Source organism: Atractosteus spatula, chromosome 12, assembly GCF_055471065.1.
Source record: "Atractosteus spatula isolate fAtrSpa1 chromosome 12, fAtrSpa1.hap1, whole genome shotgun sequence".
Lineage (NCBI taxonomy): Eukaryota > Metazoa > Chordata > Actinopteri > Semionotiformes > Lepisosteidae > Atractosteus > Atractosteus spatula.
This window is the reverse complement of record NC_142717.1, coordinates 35,784,149-35,805,409: the sequence shown is the minus strand read 5'-3', so window position 1 is coordinate 35,805,409 and position 21,261 is coordinate 35,784,149. Positions and strand designations below refer to the sequence as shown.

At 37.2% G+C, this 21,261-nt stretch overlaps 2 protein-coding genes across 6 annotated transcripts in view; both read left to right on the top strand.

Moving 5' to 3' along the window:
- Positions 1 to 9,401, top strand: part of taf2 (TAF2 RNA polymerase II, TATA box binding protein (TBP)-associated factor) — a 30,265-nt gene extending 20,864 nt beyond the window's left edge. Inside the window, exons 20-26 of one of the 2 annotated variants that reach the window (XM_088928732.1) lie at positions 951 to 1,090; positions 2,830 to 2,899; positions 3,164 to 3,273; positions 5,183 to 5,412; positions 5,769 to 5,885; positions 7,403 to 7,508; positions 7,949 to 9,401. In XM_088928732.1, coding sequence (XP_088784858.1) covers positions 951 to 1,090; positions 2,830 to 2,899; positions 3,164 to 3,273; positions 5,183 to 5,412; positions 5,769 to 5,885; positions 7,403 to 7,508; positions 7,949 to 8,247 — 1,072 coding nt within the window. In that variant the 3' untranslated portion in view covers positions 8,248 to 9,401. Of the gene's footprint in view, positions 1 to 950; positions 1,091 to 2,829; positions 2,900 to 3,163; positions 3,274 to 5,182; positions 5,413 to 5,768; positions 5,934 to 7,402; positions 7,509 to 7,948 lie in introns of both variants that reach the window. The other variant, XM_088928731.1, reaches the window with a different exon arrangement.
- A 4,886-nt stretch (positions 9,402 to 14,287) lies between these two features.
- The window catches only part of LOC148822963 (autotaxin-like), a 30,116-nt gene continuing 23,142 nt past the window's right edge, over positions 14,288 to 21,261 (top strand). For 2 of the 4 annotated variants that reach the window (XM_088928730.1, XM_088928728.1), the window contains exons 1-6: positions 14,288 to 14,463; positions 16,140 to 16,251; positions 17,525 to 17,680; positions 18,151 to 18,276; positions 18,769 to 18,829; positions 20,752 to 20,849. In XM_088928730.1, the coding sequence (XP_088784856.1) occupies positions 14,446 to 14,463; positions 16,140 to 16,251; positions 17,525 to 17,680; positions 18,151 to 18,276; positions 18,769 to 18,829; positions 20,752 to 20,849 (571 nt within the window). In that variant the 5' untranslated portion in view covers positions 14,288 to 14,445. Of the gene's footprint in view, positions 14,464 to 15,815; positions 15,895 to 16,139; positions 16,252 to 17,524; positions 17,681 to 18,150; positions 18,277 to 18,768; positions 18,830 to 20,751; positions 20,850 to 21,261 lie in introns of those variants that run through there. The other 2 variants (XM_088928729.1, XM_088928727.1) reach the window with 1 other exon arrangement.

Here is a 21,261-nt window from a genome sequence, read left to right as displayed (position 1 = left end):
AATTCTGTAAGGATTTCTCTAATTAACAAAATTGCTACTAGTTACCTGTTGTCAGATTGATGTTTCCATAAAAGATGGTCAGTGAAAACCGTTTCTTTATAAGTTATTGAAACCGAAAATACAAGTGCAACATTAAAATTTACATGAGAATATATGTTCTTTAAAAATGATATTCTCTAAAAAGCATTCTAAAAATGCTTTTCATGGTGGCATGCTGATACCAGTTTGTTCTTACTTCTGTTTTCTATTTATCCCCACATGAGATTCTACATAAATGATATTTAGTGTCTTTGTCAGTCCCGGAAGACTGGATTGTGGTGTGTTTTTATATTGCAAAAGCAGCTGTGCCTTTTTCATAAGTGGATTCCAGTGTGTCGTCAGCTTGCTGTGCAGTTTTAACTACCATAGCTGGTCCATTTAAGAGTTTTTCTTGCTCCATTAGAAATGTTGGTTGCTGAACTAGTTGAGACTGGAAATTAAAGGAAAAGAAGTGCAAATGTTAGTCACAAAAGTGCATGCTCAGTATTTGCTGTTCCAGTTATACACCACACAGTTTCACAACCATTGCAGTAATAACCCCAAATTTGTCCTGAAAGTTCTGAAACCTTCTGTTTATGACAAAACAGTTGACACAGTAACTAAAAAAAATAACATATGCCTACACTTCTATTTGCCAAGGCACATGAGTCTAGTTCGCCTCTGCTAACACACATCATACAGTGTTTAAAAGGCTGTCCCTGTCCCAGTAAACTTTTGTTTTTGTCTTATTTAAAGGGATCAAAAGATGCCAATCCTAATTATTAAACTACTTTTTATTTTCTTGACATTATTGTAAATGTAACAAAACAATAACTTGAATGCATCTCTCCACATAGAAAAACATTGCTAATGCATTGAAGAACGGTATTGTTTCGTACTTATTCATTTGTTATGCATTGGCTTGTGTCCAGTTGCCTGAGAGCCATCAGAATGTTGCAGAAGAATGGACACATTCCCAGCGATCCGTCTCTTTTTAAGTCATATGCTGAGTATGGGCACTTTGTGGATGTACGTCTTGCGGCTTTGGAGGCTGTTGTTGACTACACACAAGGTATTGTCCTATCTCTTGGCTGTTCCTTAATATTGCAGAACAAAAAATGATTATGGAATTTCATATGTGTCAAAACCGTGATAGACTGATGTCCCGTCCAGTGTGCACCCCATCTCGTCCCCATTGCTTGCCGGGATACGCTCTGGCTCCCCAGCGACCCTATTTTGGATAAAGTGGTTAACAAATGGATATTCGTGGATATATGTCAAAATACTTCTTTAAGAGAATAAATCTACAAAATATCTCAAATAGTGTGCCTAAATGAAAAGAATCATGGAGCCAAGTAACGAGATTGCTGGACGCCTCTTGAAATTATAATAATTTTTGTTTTTCTTCCTGAAACTTTCAGATGCTTATAAAATCCAACCCCTGGATGAAAACCTGTAAAAAGATTAGTTAATGCCTATAGGAATATAGTAGGGTGAAAACCATGCCAATATGATTGGGGGGCCATATTGGACTTTTCATAGAATTATGTTAATTTTCAGATATTCTATTGAAACTGATTTCAATACATGGTGCATTACAATTATTTTGGGATAGGTCTGTCACTTGGTTAGGTTCCAATTTTGGATTTTTCAAAACACATTCAGAAGCCTACTCGAAACCACTTGGCCATTTGAAACACAATTTAGTTTACTTAGTCCTACATAGATTCTTTCTCAAACACCTTTATTTTTAACACCATTTTCTAAATTGCAACTTATATTACAATAGAATGTTGTACGATCATGAATCATCACCGATGCACAACAGTTTATTGAATGTTAAATTTGTAATTAAAATTACATATCATATTAAAGTTGCATATCACTATTAATTTGTCTCTTTCTAGTAAATAATCAGAGATGATTATTTGTAATGCACAAAGTAGAATAAAAAATCCTTGATACCATCTAGTGCAGTGTTGTACGTGGTATAATCTTCTGAGAGTTTCCTCAGCCTTAGGCTTTAGGTTCTACAGAACCTTTCTGGAAGAACCTTTTGTTAGACTATTTGGCAAAATGAAAAAAAAACAAAATGGAAAATCAAGCCTTGTTTTTCAACTTGAAGAGCAGCCTGCTTGTATCTCTGCAGTATACTTTCTAATAAATATTTAATTTCTCTTTTCTTTCATTATTGAAACTTGGCTGTTCTGTCCTGCTTTACAATGTAATTAGAAGCGTTTCAACTAACAGATGTGCAGTAAATTTGTACAAAAGGAGCTTTTGTTTAAGGAGTTTTTATCTATCTCAGTGATGCAGTGAAATGTATTGCAGTGAGGTTTCTAAATCCAATGACCATGAACAAAGCGTGAACATACAGTTAGCAAGAAAAAAAATCCAGTAACATCTACTGATAACACTAACAACTCACCTGTTTTAAAAGTCATAACTCCCCCAGTACTTAAGTTCATTGTGTGTTGTTCTAAAAGTTTTTTTCTAACTCTTAACAGTGTTTCTTCTAACTTTTTTTTAATTCTGAATGTGTACAATTGCTGTACAGCTTTGCTCAGAATGTACTTTTTTGCTTTTTCCAGCTAAATGGCACCATTTCTTTAAAGATGAGCAGCTCTTCCCTTTCCCAGAAATGTCAAATCATCCAACGAACAGTGGCACGTTTTAGGATTTCTGCTGGACTGCTAATATAAACCTCATTAATCAAATTCATGGTCGTTGTGCAAATTAGAATCTTCTCAAAGAATCCTTTATGCTGGAGCAAAAACACTTAATGTTTCTTTATATGCTGTTTATTGATAGTTGACAGGAGTTCCGAGGAACTTCAGTGGCTGCTCAACATGGTTCAGAATGATCCTGTGCACTACATCAGGTCAGATTTGCAGTTGGACATTGCATTTTCTCCACCATTACATGTGGTTTCTTTTGTTGTATGTAGGTGTTACATTTTGGGCTTTCACTCTCAAAAATACGGTTGATGGAAAGTAATTTTTCTTGTGAATCGTTTATAGATCTGATTTTTTTATAATTTAATTATGAACATGTACCCTGTCTATTATTGATGTCTCTGTCAATAGGAAACCTGAGTATATTGATCACATTATCAGTTACTCTTAAAAATTAACTTTTGTTTCAGGCATAAGATCTTAAGTATGCTGGCAAAAAATCCACCATTTACAAAAAACACAGAGTCTCCCCTTTGCAATGAGGCTCTCGTTGATCAGCTTTGGAAGCTTATGAATTCTGGTAAGTCACTTTCAGCCTAATCAAAAGAAGTGCTTAAGTAGCTGTGCTTACCTGTGAAGGTGTGTTGCCAACAGAGTTCGGATATAGGAGGTCCTAGTTTATGTGCCTGTATTAATGGATACTATTTTTAGTAACTTTGAATAGTGTCAGTTAAATAACTAGTTGTAAAAACAGAGTGTACAAAAACCCTTATAGCATGTTAAAATTCCTTCATGTTATTCACAAACAAATGTATTTCCTTCAAGAATACCCTAGATAACAGCACATAAGCTGTTATGCAGTAGGGACAGTTGATGTATATATGGTGATTGGCCAAAAACCAGGGAAAGATTTCTCTAAAGTGAGCACTCCTCACACCTGAAGAAGGCTCCACGGCCAAAACGTTGTGTTTTCTTTCTTCTTTTTTTCAGCATGGAATAAACCTATTACTTGTTCCTTTGTAAAATATAGTTATATTAATGCTTAAAGAATTGCAGTTCATTGGTCAAATACACCGTTTCTTTTGTGGTCCACATTTTTTTTCTGGTTTGTAGAATTCACCCTTCTTCCACAATAACAGCAAATGCAAACTATTCTTTGTTTCTGTATAGTTGATGTGTGATAACAAGCAGTTTTGATGTATCGATATGTTTTTATATATTTAATGTATAAAAGTCATAAGAATATCTATGGACCCTTTGTTGTCTTTTTCTTATTGACCAATTCTGCTACTGTAAACAGTCCACTCTTTTCACATTTTGTTGTGTGTAGACTGTTTCATATCCAGTCTGAGCAAAGAGGCCTTAGGATCACCCTAGACGTACCAAATTAAATATCACCCTTCATGAGAAAAAACAGCACTTTATGACCTGGTTTTGATTACTGGACGCATTTCTTTGAAACATGAGAAAATTAGCTCTTTCACAACATTTGGCACGTTTTGAAAGATTTATGTAACCAACTGCTTCATGGTTTTTCAATGTCTTCTTTTAGTGAAGACTTGTTTCTTTCTTATTACATCGTAAATGTTAATGTGTTAGAGTTTACCGCTATACTCTGATGTCTGCAGGAACTCCTGGCAACCAAGACTGGCTTCTTTTGCCAGACTAAATGAAATCAGGTCTTTGTGGTACATGTTCAAAGGCTATTGATAATGCTCTCATTTGTTTTTCCACGGTTAAACCTGACATCCAGGAAATAAGACTGCTTTATATTTTTATGAATTTCCTCATAACCATAAAATTAGGCTGAAACTGTCATTTAACATGATAAAACATTTAAAGATTATCTTTCCCAAGAGGCAGAGAGACTTTATATTTTCAGCAGCTGCATTACCACCTTGAAGCCCTATATAGCCAGATCACAAAAGCTTAGCAAAGCTGGGTCAGGTTGCCTGTCTAAGAGCTGGATGGCACTCTTCTTTCTAAGCCAGAATCTTCAAATCGATACCCCAGTGTGGTGACTGGGAACACAGTTTTGTAAGTCCTGTCCTTCAGATGGATGAGATGTGCAACCAACATCCTGACTCCTTATTTACTAAAGATCCCATGGCAATCCCACTTTTTCAAAATTTGAAATTTCACACTGGGTGTCTACAATCTGGCCTCACGAAAAATCTTCCTTAATTCAGTTGGAGAAACAATTTCTGATTTCCTCATGTTATAAAAAAGTACCAAATGCACACTTATTTCATGAAGAATTAATAATCTGAAGTAATGGAAAATACATGTTATTCAAGAAGCAAACTTTGAGAGCCATGTGGTTGAAATAGAATGAACAGTAACAAGGTTTTTGTGTAGTATTAAAATTATGATTACTGAAAATTTATTATCATTGAGATTATTTAAAATCCCAATGATACGGAGACACCATGGTTTGGGGGATTTTACACAAGATTGTATTTAGTGTTCAGTGTTCTTTGTATTTCCAGGTACCTGCCATGACTGGAGGCTACGCTGTGATGCAGTGAACCTATATTACACTCTCTTTGGCCTCAGCAGACCTTCATGCTTGCCTCTGCCTGAGCTGGGGTTGGTTCTCAATCTGAAGGAAAAGAAAGCTGTTCTTAATCCCACCATCAAACCTGAGATAGCAGCAGGCAACCTGGAGCAAGGGAACAATGCAAATATTCATGGACCCATCATGGGCTTCCCTAGCAGTGTAAGGACATGGTATTAATTATAAATCTCCATTGTCCATAAGCAGTATACTTTACAATTATGAACAGTAACATGCTCTGTATCCACATGTGCACTTTTTGAAGCCATTTTCATGCAAACATTTGGAATCAGAATCTGGGATATTAAGTCCAGAGTCTTATAATATTGACATACATTAGTCAATTTTTGACTGCAGTTTTGCTTTTTTATTAATTATTTATTAACATTGTCCTCATTCGTTAGGAATTTAACTCTCAGAATGCCTACAACTTCCCCCGTTGCTTGGTTTTCTATTGTTGAACTAATGGCAAAGAGGAGGACAGTAACACCTAGTGGGTTTTCCTTTGTTCTTCACAGCAAGAGGATGAGCACCCAGCTATTGAACTGCCACTCAATGCACCAACTCCTCCAGTCGGACAGGGGTTGAAGAGAAAAGCAGAGACACCTCTAGGATCCCCGCTGGAGCCTGGTCAGGTACTGGAGAAGGATGACGACAGCAGTAAAGTCAAATTAAAAATCAGAGTAAGGAGAATCTTCAGAAATGCAGACACATGATGTCATTCTGCTGGGTTAATACCCAGCACTGGGTCTCAGCAGTCTTGTTGTACTTTTTATCTATAAAGTCACATCAGAGACCTACAGAACAACTGGACTTCATTCTCAGTCATGTTCTAGTTTTGTGAAGTATTACTTAAAGACATGGCATGTATCATTATTTTGACAGAGCCATTTTCTAGTGCTGATCATCTAAAACCAGATTTTCTCCATGTGTGTCTTTGCTTCATTTCACAGATGGCAGACATACAGAATATAAGAAATAATTAGTGACAGCAATCTTAGTTTCCATTAAGTACTTTATATAGAAAGATTTAGTTGATTTGATTTTCTAATTCAAATCCAGGAAAATGTTACAAATGTTTAAATTTGATATATATGCCAATTACTAACAAACAGTAAACCTGTTAAGCCCTAAGCATAAATAGCATAAAACTCTTACCTGAAAAGCTGTATGATAAAATCATAGTTGCATACCTGCAAGATCTAATAGAGAACTTGCAAAATGTCCTTGAATCTTTTTTACAGGTATTCTCCAGTGCTCAAACCCAGTTACATGACAGAATTAAGATAAATCAGTTACGTAATCCAGAGTTAATCAGCTTTTCCCATTTAACCCTGATAAAAAAACGATGAGTGTAAATAAAAATTAAGACTTTGTTTGGCCAAATTAGCCACTCCTTTCTTTAAAACTGAAGTGACAAATGAAGATACTCAAACCAAGAATGCTGTCGTTCCATCCAGTTTTACTCAAAATCACAGAATCTGGAATATAAAACTTGATGACAGCATTAATAGTTTTGCACACAACTGGATTTCTGTGATATTCTTGGTGTATGAGCATAGTGCATCATCTGTTAAGGTTTCATAGACTTAATAAAAATCTTGTCATACATGGATTAAAAGCATAATGAAAGATAGGAATACACGTGTTTCTTGCCACTTTCATGAGTGGCAGAATGTCAGATGTCATTGTTTTTGTGCAGCTTCCAGGCATTATTAGTTAATATATAGTAAACATTCCTCTGTAATTAAAAAAAATTTTTTGAAAATAATTTTTTAAATCTCAATTATTTAGTTGGCAGTTTATTTTGTCTCCATTTTACAAATTTTTAAATTGCAGGCTACAAATATGTCCCTTGCCTTTAAATCAGGTTTAAATTTGTTTACATTTTCTGTCACTGGTAATATTTGTAACACTGGGCAGCTGATAATGGCTAACCTATGGATTTTCAGAAAGCAGGACTGGTTGTAAACATTTTTGCTGCTGTTTGTTGTAGTTCTTCATGTTTCCCTTGTTTGACATTTAAGAGAGTTGGAGTGATTTCATGATGTTATCATCCTTGCAAAAATTAGTGTGCTAAAATTGCTTTTCTTCTTAAGATATTTTCCTTAAAAATGATAAGTGGTGAAATAACTGATTTCTTCTTTTACAGTTCTCAAATTCGCAGGAGGAGGAAGATATTGATATGGATACAGTCCATGACAGCCAGGCTTTTATCTATCATCATTTAAATATGCTTGAAAGGCCATCTACACCAGGTAAGAGACAACAAAGAAATGTATACATTTATGGGCAAATCAGCTTGTGCTTTAGTGTATTTGAGATGGTCACGAAAAATAAACAATTCTCCAAAAGTATTGGGACATCAAAGTCAGAACAGTGATTCTGCAATTTGTGTTTGTGATAATGGGAGATATGTTAATAATAAACATAATACATGTTTTATTCTTGGGTAATTCCAAGCATTTGGTCATACTGGAAAAAAACTTTGTGTCCAATCCAGAGTTTTCAAGTGACATATATATTGGGACATGTTTATGTTAAGTAAATTTCAAAGTGTCGAAGTTGGTATTAATTTAGGGTACTTCATCTGCGTGTTTGATTAGCCATTTTTACAGGACACCCAGTAATCACACTAGCCTGTTTTTGACAAAAGTACCTCTCTGTTGAAATCATTGTTCTCATGTGCCTGACACAGGGAAAGAACCACCTTGTGTGGAACAAACCATCCTGTCCATGCCAGCGACTCCCCTCTCCATGTTTGGCAAAGAAACCAATTCTTCCTCCAAGCACAGCGACCACCACCACCACCACCACCATCACCATGAGCACAAGAAGAAGAAGAAGAAGCACAAACACAAACACAAGCACAAGCACAAGCATGAGAGCAAGGACAAGGATAAGGACAAAGAGAAAGACAGGGAAAGGGACACCCATACCTTTATGAACAGCCCTGCTAGCGGTCGGTCAATATGCTCGCCTTCCCTCTCTGACTGAGTTCACAGGGGAATCTCATAGTAGATCTTCCCTCGGCTGCCCTTGCAGGAGGTAGGTTTCACCAAGGGCTTCTGTGTTCTGATCGCCCTCAACCGAATGTTCAGATGGCTGTGCTTCATTTAGGGCAGTGAAACTCTGGTGATTCCTTCAGTTTTGCTTTATTTAATTTCTGACTGCACAAAGCAAATCATTTCCAACACGACTTCGCCGGATTATGGGCACCCTGCTGGACATCGTGTTCACCATGAGGACCATTAAAGCTGATATAAATCTTATAACAGTTGAGAAATGGGAACGTTTGGCAAGTTATTTTACTAGGGAACCTATTCCATTGGCAAAACCCAGCCACTTTCACTTTCAGACAGCTGCTTCCCTTTTCAGTCTTTTTTTAAACTTTCCCTCTACAGGGAGCTTTGAATCTTGGGAAAGTAATTTCATTTGGAAAGCTAATTTAATTAAAAGTGCAAAGTATTTTTTAGAATTATTTTCATATACGTATTATTTTGTGTTGTCAAGGGTGTACCATTAAGACAAATCCCTGGCCTCCACTGATATTTCAGCTACTCCAAAAGAAGTACATCTTTTCATTTTTAAAATTGGTAATTGTGTTAATGGACCTACATTTAAAATTAAATTAAAATAAGAGCCTTCTTATGTTTAGGCAGCTTGACTGTACCATGGTGGTTAACAGTTTGATTCTGGAAATAACATGATGTTACTGATTTAAAGAAACTGTAGTGGTCACCTTAGCAGTATTCTCTGAAAAAATGCAAGAACATGCTGTACCTGTAAATGCAATGTAGCATTGATAAAGGAGTCATTATCATTTTTCTACAGTTCTGTATGGTATTTTGCAGCATTTTTGCAATGATGTAAAATTGGGAGCGTACCTTTTCCCCTTTTACTAAATCAAATTTCATTATGACCTTTTATGATATTGTTTGTCTTTTTTCATAGCCATGTCACTCTTTTTATTGTGTAAATTCATTTATGGTAAGTTTAGTAGTTTTACATTGCTTTGACCAAAATTGTCAGAAATAAAAAACTACCAAAGCAAACAAAGTTAATAATGTAAGTATTCTTTATTGCCATGTGTGTAACTTTTAACTGAAACCGCAAAATCCAGTATCTTAACAAATAAAGCATTTAATAGTGTGTTCTTTGTTTTTTTCAAATGGTCAAAAACATCTTCCAAAATGAAAACTATCAGATATCAATCTTGCAGGATTTCTAAATATGTAAATTATTTCTGTATCAACAAGTACCAGTCGACCAATCTAATACTGAGACACATCAGTGGGACACTCGGCCCTTAGCAGTGCAGTCCACAGTGGAAGGAATTGATTCTACAGACTTCATGACAATGCTTGATCAAGCCAGAGGCAACTGCATATTTCTACATGCTTTACAACTGTCACCTACAAAACTATTTTGGAAACTGGTATGGAATAGGGTGGTACAGTGGCGCAGTCGTTAGCATTGCTGTTATGTCTGTGTGGAGTTTGCATGTCCCCCCCCCCCCCCCCCCCAGCTCTGGGTTTCCTCCCACAGTCCAAAAACATTCTGGTAGGTTAATTGGTTTCTGGGAAAAACTGGCCCTGGTGCGACATGTGTGACTGTGTATGCCCTAAGGTGGACTGGCATCCTGTATCCTGCCTTGCTCCTCTTGCTTGCCAGGATAGGCTCTGACATCTCCACAATCCTGTATTGGATGAAGTGGTTAGAAGATGGATGGATGATATCGGATATCAAATAAATAAATAATATATAATAAAACGAGCATTTAATAATAATAAGAAGAAGAATTGCTTACACTTATATAGCGCTTTTCTGGACACTTCACTCAAAGCGCTTTAAAGTTAATGGGGACTCCCCTCCACCACCACCAATGTGCAGCATCCATCTAAGTATTTGTATTAAATCTTCCATCCATTTAAAAGTAAAATTACATTTAGGGAAAATCTAAGTTAATTTAAACTGCCTGTTGTCAACTATGACATATTAAACATGTAAACAAAATGTATAATTCTGTTTTGTCAACAAGCACAAAATATTACATTTTATGCTGGTGGTATAAAAAAGTTACCACATGAAAAATATGCTAAGCAGTTCAGTTCTGCAGTTGTTTCCCTTTAAAAAGTACAACCACAGGCAAGAAATGTTGGTTTCTTTATTTGTAACCACTGATACAACCCCAAAAACATTCAAACTTTTGCGTAATTTATAGGCACACAGAAATATACCTCAGTGCTTAACAGTAGAAGAGTGTACCCACTTCTGATCATTAAAAAGGTACCTAATTGTCCCATTTATTGGGATTTGTATGAGAAGCTAACCAGCTGGTTTGAATTTGAACCCAGTTAAAAACAGACTTTCCTTTATACCGTATGTATAGCAAAAGTTACTCATTACTCCTGCTTATTACAATTGACTGAGTCCTGGCAAAGTAGCCTACAGTATTGAGCGTTGTCAGTCACAGGATCCTTCAACCGCTGTAGAATGTATACTGTTGCTCATACAAACATGATTTGCCTTTTATCACTAAGCCTGAAACATATGGACGAAATATTTAAAGATCAAGTAGGAGGATTCTGTAATACATTGTTATATACATCTTAATGATCTGCTTTAACCACTGCATTTAATTAACATACATATTTTTTTCATTATAATTCTGACGGGATTTTGAACTTCTACAATTGAACGTCCACAACACTCGCTTTCAAGACGTCAGCTTTCAGATAACTGCATTCTGGAGCAAGCAACTATAGCAAATATATGTCAACCATTTCAAATCTCAGATATCAAACAAGGCATGGTAACATATCGGAGGCAGAAGCATTGCATGTGTGGACTAAAGTATGTGTTTTACTACCTTGTGATTATGGGGTTTTCCATTTTGATTACATCGGTAAATAATTTGATTAAATCAATAATTAAAAAAATGATTATACTGTAAAAATGTAAATTTTGCCAATGCTGTAATGTTTTATCATTTTGCCAGACCATTTCTGCAATTGATTTCTTGTCTTCATTCATATTTTAAAAAAAAAACTGAAGTTAAACAAATTAGGGGATAAAGTGTTTGAAAAACCCCAGACTTGCACATTTAATTAAAATAGGTGGAGAGACTTAATTCACATGCAAAATCAGTGCTTGTTGTTGTGCATTATCATGAGTTAAAGGCTCCATGTATGGACTGAAAACAGTTAAGCACTTCTACAGTTAGTAGAAAATACCAATCTTCTCATTTAAAATTAAAACTGCATCTCCTTGAATTGTATGAAATGGGAAGTACTGTAGAAAACAAAACAAAAACTAGAACAATGCGCTTGTTTTTAGTTTAAATTTGTCATGCAATGCAATTATATTGAAGCATTGTCTCTTCCCTCTGAGCAGAAATATTTATTATCGATACATAAGGAATTCATAAGGTACCCCAGCTAAGGTTATCAGGGAACTTACTGTATATGCTGCTTATGACTGTAGTGCATTTAAAATAGTATAAAATATTGTGGAACATGTTCTCACACAGGTGGCACAGTAGCATAGTGGTTAGCATTGCTGTCTCCTTATGCCGAGGTCCTGGGCTCAGTTTCAAACCTGGGGTACTATATGTGTGGAGTTTGTATGTTCTCCCTGTGTTCGTGTGGGTTTCCTCGGGGGGCTCAGGTTTCTTCCAACAGTCTGAAATCATACTGATAGGTTAATTGGCTTCTAGGAATATTGTCTCTGGTGTGTGTCGGAGTGTGCCCTGCGATAGACTGGCATCCCATCCAGTGTGTATCCCGCTTGGCACCCGTCCTGCGAGCATGGATTGGATTGACGCATGGATTCTCTTACACCTTCACCGACTATGGGAATATGTTAAGTATCGTCCCTCTTGTGCGTCTACCAAACCTCACTACTTGACGCAGCTATATTCAGACATGAGAAGTACCCTGTTTTAAGAAAGGGGGCTGATACCTGGTCTCGCTCTAGGAAAATAATAATAATAATAATAATAATTGCTTACACTTATATAGCGCTTTTTCTGGACACTCCACTCAAAGCGCTTTACAGGTAATGGAGACTCCCCTCAACCACCACCAATGTGCAGCCCCACCTGGATGGTGCGACGGCAGCCATAGTGCACCAGAATGCTCACCACACATCGGCTATTAGTGGGGAGGAGAGCAGAGTAATGAAGCCAATTCGCAGACGGGGATTATTAGGAGGCCATGATTGGTAAGGGCCAATGGGAATTTTGGCCAGGACACCAGGGTTACACCCCTACTCTTTTTGAGAAAACGCCCTGGGATTTTTAATGACCACAGAGAGTCAGGACCTCGGTTTTACGTCTCATCCGAAGGATCGTGCCTGTTTACAGTATAGTGTCCCTGTCACTATACTGGGGCATTAGGACCCACATAGACCGCCGGGTGAGCGCCCCCTGCTGGCCCCACTAACACCTCTTCCAGCAGTAACCTTAGTTTTTCCCAGGAGGTCTCCCATGCAGGTACTGACCAGGCTCAGACCTGCGTAGCTTCAGTGGGCTGCCAGCTGTGAGTTGCAGGGTGATATGGCTGCTGGCATGACTGATGACACAGAAGAGTCCAAGTTTGTTTAAACACAAGAGCCCATTCAGCTGTGTTACTGTTGTGTGCAGATTTCTGCCTGCAGAATATGTTTCATACATCCCTAGTTTTGCATCTATGGCTTTCTAGAATTCAAATGTTTAAAAGAGGCAGATGTGACCTCTACTGCACATTAAGCACATTATCATTTACTAGAAAATGTTCCCGGGATTTACAGGAAACGGTCTGTTTCTTGTAAGAGTGCTGAGTTGCTGTGAAGTATCCCCTGTCTGGTAGAAATGGCACTATATACAGTATTTTGGTGCCAAGCATAATTTCCAGTGTAATGACCTACTTTCCCATTTTATATGCTAATGATGTTTTTGTGTTTTTTTTCTGTTCACAACAGACATATTTTACATCACTTCGGTATACAATTGTATATATAAAATATTAAGAAGAGGAAACAGAAAGGTACAGAATACGAAAGTAAGAGTTTGTTTTATTTTATTCAATTAAATTCTGAAATGACTTTAACTAAGCCGGATTTGTACATGAAACACTTGTTGAAACCATTTGTAAACTTTCCAGCAAAGGCTACAGAATTCACCTACTTGAGAGAGAGGATTATGCACAATTACCTACATTTGACATATGTTCTCATCATGCATCTCTCAAAGGGGGTTTGCACTGCCCATAATACCACTCTGTGGGACAAATCCATCGCATCAGGACACAAGACACTCGCTAGGACAGATATGTCATGCTTATTTCTGTGTTTTACAGATTAATTATGCATTTACATAAATTCACACGGATTAATGGAGATCATATTCTTGTAGCGGAATCATGATGTCCAAAAACACAAACTGATATAAGTGCCTGTGCTTTGGACAGAATTTTTTATTCAACTGGGACTGTACAACTCTGATCATGAATTACTCTACTAACGACTTTCTAGTCATACATACATGCATGTACACATGCATATGATTCAAAGAGATGTCCCAACCACTGCCATTATTTTTATAATTGATAGTTTCATTTTTCCTAGCTTGTGTATGTAAATATGTCCTGAAAATACGTAAGAACTGGATTTAAATTCTGTATTATGTTTAAATATAATGCAAACAGACATTGTTTAAACATTGTTAAGCAGTTTGCGTTGGATATACGTTAACTACAGCGTATCTTCACCAGTGAACATGTATGTTCAAGTACAGATTAGAGAGTAGTAATGTATTAATCTAGATCTGAATGTCTCCTTCGCCTGAAACGCCCTGAAATACATACAAATAAGCAAAACAAAAGGAACATTCTGATAATCACTGTCTTTTTCACATATAAATCACTACATAAACATTTCCCAGCATGTTCTATTTAAGAAGTAAGAGATCTACAGCTCGGCTTTTTTTTTACCTTTCTGGAAAACATCTCTACTTAAAGGACATCTGCCAATAGAGCCATTGTCCCCAAGGACAGTTGTCACCATTACTTCATCTGCATTGGTTAACGCTGAAAGCAAACTGAATAATGCAAACAAACTGAAGCCCCCACACTTAGCGCACTGCACAAGCGAGAAGTCCAGGGGAGTCCGATTCAATAAAGGGTCAGATCAGGAACAAACAACGTATTTTGAAACATGTTATTTGGAAAACTGGTACGGTAAGATTATGGCTCTCTTTCCCCCTTTTCTCACAGCAGACTTAAAATAAGCATTTATGAAACAGCATGTTGCGTTCGTGACTTGATTAAGAGAAGTCTACAAACCCGAGTTTTAAAGTTTGACTAATTATGTTTACCTTCTAAAGCGTTTAACCACTCGAATGCTGCAGTCGAGCCTGACGACGACCGAACCACAGAAAAAAAAAACAATGAACGATTTGAGCGACGAGCATGTTTCGTTAACTCAGTGACCCTGGAAATAAGTTTGATAAAGCTGGGAAAATCTGGTTTACCAGCTGCTGCTGCTTCCACTTGTTTTGCGATTCACTGCAACAGAGACCAAAAAAAAATAATCGATGCATTTCTAATGCTGGTTTGATATTCATCCTGTGAAGAGTCAGTGTTTTAAAGTAGGGTGGAGAAAAGCACGGAAGTGGGGATGTTTACATTTATGGGGTCCGTGTAGGCAGGTAGATCACGATTTTTACGGTATTCATTTAAATTACGAGTTTAAACATATTGCAACAGAGATAAAAGTATTAAATTAAAAGACTCTTCCTACACCCACCGCAGCCGTTTTTTGTCTTCAGTTTGGTAAATCTAGTGCGAAAGTCTGTCCTTATTCCTTTATTCTTGTGCATTTAACTAAAATGTCGGATTAGCCTATATAAAACATTTATCACGACGATAAACCTTGGTGGCCCTCTGTATATAAATTCAAATGTTTGACCAATTCAGTTGGGTCGACAACTGACCTTTTGGAGCTTGTTTACTTCAGGGTTTGTACACAGGGCTGAGGGTAGCTCCCCGACCACTGTATTCATTGTCTCTGACTAATGTGAAACAATTTATATGCGATTTTATGTTCATGTTTCTGTTGATTTTAGACAGCTTGATTTAGGTGCAAACTGGTATTAAATACAGCCCCACTTGTTCTTTTTGGTGGTCTTTATTTTACTTGATCAGTAGTGGTTAATTGGAAGAGACAGAAACAGTATTTATATGTAGATATTAAATATGTATTTTATTGAGAACCTGATGCTCTCAGAAAAACATATACTTCGTGCCATTTTAGTTATGCTTTAAAATATTTCTCACTTAAACATACCTTTTAATTTGTCTGTACAGTAAAATGATACAGGCTTTACTACGCACGAATCTGGTGGTTAACAGTCTTTTACTTTTAAACCATGTCCCAGATTAATTTCATCCAATCAAATTTCTGACTTCCTTTTGGGAATAAAATGAAATTACCTTCTGGACAAATCAAAGACGTCTGACAAGCTGACCAGGTGGGGGATCTGTTGTAATTACAAAAATCAGCCGGCAGCAACAGCGCTTTACACTTGCCCTCATAGCAGGAGTGCATGCAACACGCTTTAACAAACCTGTCAAAATGCGAAAACGCAATATTGTCATGAAACAGGTAGGACTGACAAAAAAAAAATATTTTCGTGGAGAATTATTGAAGTTTGTTTCTAACTTCTGCACTGGATTATTTAAAATGAAAATGACACCAAGAACCGCTTTTCTGTTCATTCAGTTCCTGAATAGATTTACCTGAAAGTAGTCATTAGGGTTGTTGGTATTTTTATATGTCATAAATAACACGCTCAAAACAACTGCGAAGGCGTTCGTGTAACCGGTTCTTTTTTTTCTTCTTTTCCTCAGGTACTGTGTGTCTTCTCCCTCGTTCTTGGAGCCAACGTTGGTCTGGGATATGTTTATAGTCGCCAGCGACGATCGGGGGAATGGGATGAGGGACCACCAGACCCCGAATCTAGTAAGTGAAAATCTGTGAAATTATTATTTTTGATTTCTTTGTTTTCCCTCCAGTCAGTGCCTTCTAAATCTTTTCATCTTTGTGATTGTCTGTAGTTCTATGCGGCATCTCTTGACGCTGCTTGAAACTGACAAACACAGCGGGATGTTTCCTTTCTAATCTCAGTTTACGTCCGATCCATTTATCGGGGGGTTCTGCAATATGCAGAAAGGCGGACCCATTAACAACTCATTCTGTGTTCCCCATGTTGCTGTGCTTTGCATTAGGAAAGCAGGCTACAGACGCACGTGGAATACGAATACTCCATGGCTTCAGTGAAAGACCTCTTTTATTGAAGCCATTAAATACGGAATTGCGCGACGGAAAAACATAGTTTAAGCAAACATATAATGTAAATTAGAAGCGTAATAGCTTGAGAGATAAACAGTTATGAGTAACGGTCGGCAAAATAAAAAAAAATGAAAACTGTAAATAAGCCTTTTATTTTTTGGTTCACAAAAAACTAGTCACACGGTAGTGTATTTTGGAAGCCTTCTATGTATATTGGCTGGAAAGTAAACTCTTTGGTCGACTATACTGATGCCACTTTAAACACGTCAAAAGTTTATAGAGAAATGCAGATCACTGACTGTAGGTCTGGTTAGCTTTAATCAGCAAATTGTTTTTTGTAATTCCGTTTTCTACATGCATATTTAGATAGACATATAGCAGTGTTGTACAGTGTTGTTGGTCATTTTGTACAAATCAACATACTCTACTATATATATATAACTGTCATCACTTTGCTTCCTTTTGTATTTTAATTTCAGTTAAGGATCATCTGAAGGCATTATAGATGAAAAAGGTCATGAGCAAGCACAGATAAAGCCTATATGCATTTCTGTTTCGTGCTGTACATTTAAACGTACATTCACTGCACAACCTTGTTTATAGAGGTGAGATACTGTGTCCAAGGTCACACGAAGTAATATTACAATGTAAACTAAGACTCGTTTTGTGGGGAGGTGCTGAATAAGCTTTAATGGGCTCTCTGTGATGACCAGTTGGATTCAGCTGAAAAAGGTACTGGTGACAAACTCTGTAACCTTGTTCTAGGCTTTGCAGTGATTTTTTTTTCTCTTTTGGCTTTTTTGCCCTGTAGCAGTTATACCAGACAAATCCTGCTGAAACTATCGGAAGGCACTTTCCCAGATGCACTTTTCCAGCTGCAGTTTGCAGTCTGTGCTAAGACGGTGGCCTCCAGCAGATGTTTAAGTGTTGTTACTGGTAATAGCTCTTTCAGATTCCCCGTGGGTAAGCACCTCGGGATCATGCAAAGGAAGATGCTTTGAACTACAAGAGGCTGAACCTCCTGGCTGCCGCTGTGACAACTTATGCAAAACCTACAACAGCTGTTGCACTGATTTTGATGATCTTTGCTTAAGGACAGGTAACTCACTGTGACGCCTGTGTCTGTTCTCTTCCAGTTGGTTATTGTTTTTTCTACTTTCTGCTGGTAATGGCAGGGCAATCGGTTCCTGGAGTTCATTTTCCAGTCCAGATTTTATTTTCAGCCCAACCTGTTGTTTTTTTTTCTTGATCTGGTTGGGTTAATTTAACCACTGTTTATAGGAGAAACGTTTCTCCTATTTTGTTCTTGGTAGAGATGAACTGGGTGATTTTTTTTTTTTGCGTGGTTAGAGCTAAATCATGTGTCTAAGCTGTTGAATTCATATGTCTGTTTATTTGCAGATTAAAACATCAAGCTGCAGCTCATTTTGTGCTATGTTGCCGCAACTTACTCTTTTAATAAAACCTGTATGTGCTTAATCTTTGTGAAGTAAGTGAGGTGGTACAATGCTTTATTATGGACTGTTTTCCTTTTTTTCCATATACTGAATATTTGGTATTTGATTATAGCTCAAGGCTTTGAATGCAGTAAAGAGCGCTGTGGAGAGACGCGCAATGAAGAAAACGCCTGTCATTGCTCTGAGGACTGCCTGGCCAAAGGGGACTGCTGCACCAACTACAAAGCACTTTGCAAAGGTCTGAGGCTCTCGTTTATCTTCTCGTAAAGTCTGAAGGAAAACAAAATCGGTGTTTATCATTCCCACTTCTCCTGGGTTTTATCTCTATTTTAAACATGCTTAAATAATCCTGAAGGCTTATAACCTTCTTGCTCTAGACTGGAATTGATGAAACCTGTTTAACCTTTGAAAATGAGCGCAAGTCCTTTTTATCATTGGAAAGGGAGGGAACTTCCAGTTAGGTCTTGGATCTTGACCTGAGGTCATCTCGGAGATTTTCTGTCTTCAAAGAGCTGTTTTGGGGGGTATGGATTTGGTAGGCATCTATACATTATTTCCTTAATTGTTGTTTAATGTAAGCAGAAGTATCCAAATCTTTTTTGCTCAGTGTGGTGAGTTTATTGATTTTTTTTTGTTTTAAATCATGAATTGGATTTTTCCTTGAAACTGTGCAGTGCTCTCCGCGTGGCAGCACTGGTGTGAGTGACTGATGTGGGTTTCTCTGTGTCAGGGGAAACTCCATGGGTGCAGGATGAATGCGAGGAGATCAAAACCCCAGAATGTCCTGCCGGGTGAGTCACACGACGTCCCTTCACCGCAGCGCTTTGGTTTATCATTTTTGTGAGCAACTATGAGGAGTCTGTAACATGAGTTCGGGAGGAGTGACCTCCAGCCAAATTCCCCTTCATCCCTTTTCCTCTTAGGGATAGAAGCCCCTTTCTTTCTTCTTCCTCCTTTCTGCATCCCTCCTCCGCTCCATCTCCACCTCTGCACTCCCACCGGTTCATTTCACTCTGCATGGGGGTTCGAACTTCCTCGACCTATGGCCAAGTGGGTGGCCCTCAGCCAAGCGTGTTAAGCCAAAACTTTTTTCCGTAACTCATCCATTTATATTCAGCATGGTTTTTTTTCTGCTATGGTGTAGTTGTTCCTCATGAACAGCCATGGTGATCTGAATTATATGACACCAAAAAACCATGCGAGCCAGGTATATAGAAGAGGTGTCATTCTGTTGTTTTTTTTTAATCCAAAGACCTGCATAGTTCTTGTAATTTAGCCCTCCTGTCAGTGATAATGGTATTGTGGGATCTGAATGAGGAGGTTAGTGATGTGTCACAGTTTTCTTGGCTTCCCTGCGTCACTTAAAAGTGAAAGTTTGAAATTATCCCCAATTGAGTGACTCCCTCTAAGAAGATTTGTAAAACTATTGGCCATTTAAAGTGGAGAGTGACTCTGCCCCATCAGTTCTACGTCTCCGAAACGTTAAATTCGTGATGAATTAGGCATCTAGAAATAGAAAATGAAATTGTAATTTCTAAGAAGCTCCTTTTTCTTGTGTGTCTGGATGGACTAGTCAGTCATGCTGTAATATGTTATGAACTTTACCTTTACCTTGGTGACATTGTTTGTGCTTAGGTGTAGGAAAGGAATAAATTAAATGCATCTCCTGTCTGCTAATTATAATTCTTTCAGAAAATACCTTATATGTACCTTGGCTATGCTTCATAGTAGTCGTTTCACTGTCAAATGCATTATGAAGTGTTTGGATTCTACTTCTGTTGAGAACAGTATACATTTTGTTGCATATTGTTTCTATAAATTTAATTTATTATTACATTTTACAAAAATACATTTTTTCATGTATTGAAAATCTGGATTTTTTTACAGTTTTGTTTTTGCAGTTTATCTGTGATGTATGTTTGCATGCAACTTTTGATAATGTTCATTGCTGTTTCTGAACTTGTTACATTTTAACCATCTGATTCTTGGACCTCAAACAAATTTTCTTTCTGGTTGTGTGGGAAGAGGCAGGCGTAGGTGGGTTTAACAGTTACCAGTGACCTCTGCTTGTCTTGCTTAAAAACATTTCTACTTTTCTTTGTGAATATTCATTCTATTATCAAACCTTTAATCATTTTATAGCTAGATGTTTCTCATTAATGACAGTCCCTGTTTGTTTACTTGTTTGTGGGATGTACATTGTCTGTAACAATAGATTTATAAATATACCTGCAGTAAATGAAGTGCTTTTGAAGACCTCCTAAGGTTAAAATTGCCACCTGTACCGGTATGTCACCAGTAAAAATCATATGCTGTTTATAGGCAGAATGTCGTAAAGCATTCACTTTACTGCTGGTGATAATTTTAACCAAATGAAGCACCACAGAATTATGTCATTTTAATCAGGACCCTCTTTGTTTTTAGCATTTAATTTTTGTGTCAAATATACAGACTGTATACATATATGCTCTCTCAAAATCAAAAAAAAATTATTTGAGGTGAAATGCCAATTTTGCTGATTGCTGACTGTCCTGCGTTAGTCACTGTTTTCATTTAAAATATTGTATTTCAGGGTGCCAGTAACAATATTTCCAAAAGGCTAAAATCAAAAGAGTGAAGTAAATGGGGGCGGGGGAGGATTAGGGAAGTGTTTTAAAAGAAATTCCCCCTATGTTTTACTGATTTTTCACTGCTGGTGTTTTTCTTGGTTCAGTTTTGTTCGTCCTCCTCTGATCCTGGTCTCTGTGGATGGCTTCCGAGCCTCATATATGAAGAAGGGAAACACCGTCATCCCCAACATCGATAAACTGAGTAAGATTATGCAAGAGCTGGAAAGACTCACCAGGTTTCTGTAAAAGTGGAGACAAGCACACAGATTGTAAAACTATACAGTGATGCTGTAATTGCTTCACCTCACCCTTGATAATATCTTCAAAATGGTACAATTGTAAAGTTGAAAAATGGCTTTTCAAAAGTTAAACGTTATGCATAGATGAGGCTGGGAGTGACTGATGGATCACAACAGTGATCCTATAACATCTCTGTTAAAAGCAGCAATTTGAACAAAAATTGTAGGTCACTCTCTGAAGTTTCATATGGCCTTGAAATTGTTACAGTCCAGTATTTTGTATCAAGCAGTTTGTGTTTTAACATGAATTGTTATTCAACACTATTTAAAATATCTGGGGAAAAAAAGTTTTGAAGATATTAAATGTTCTTACAT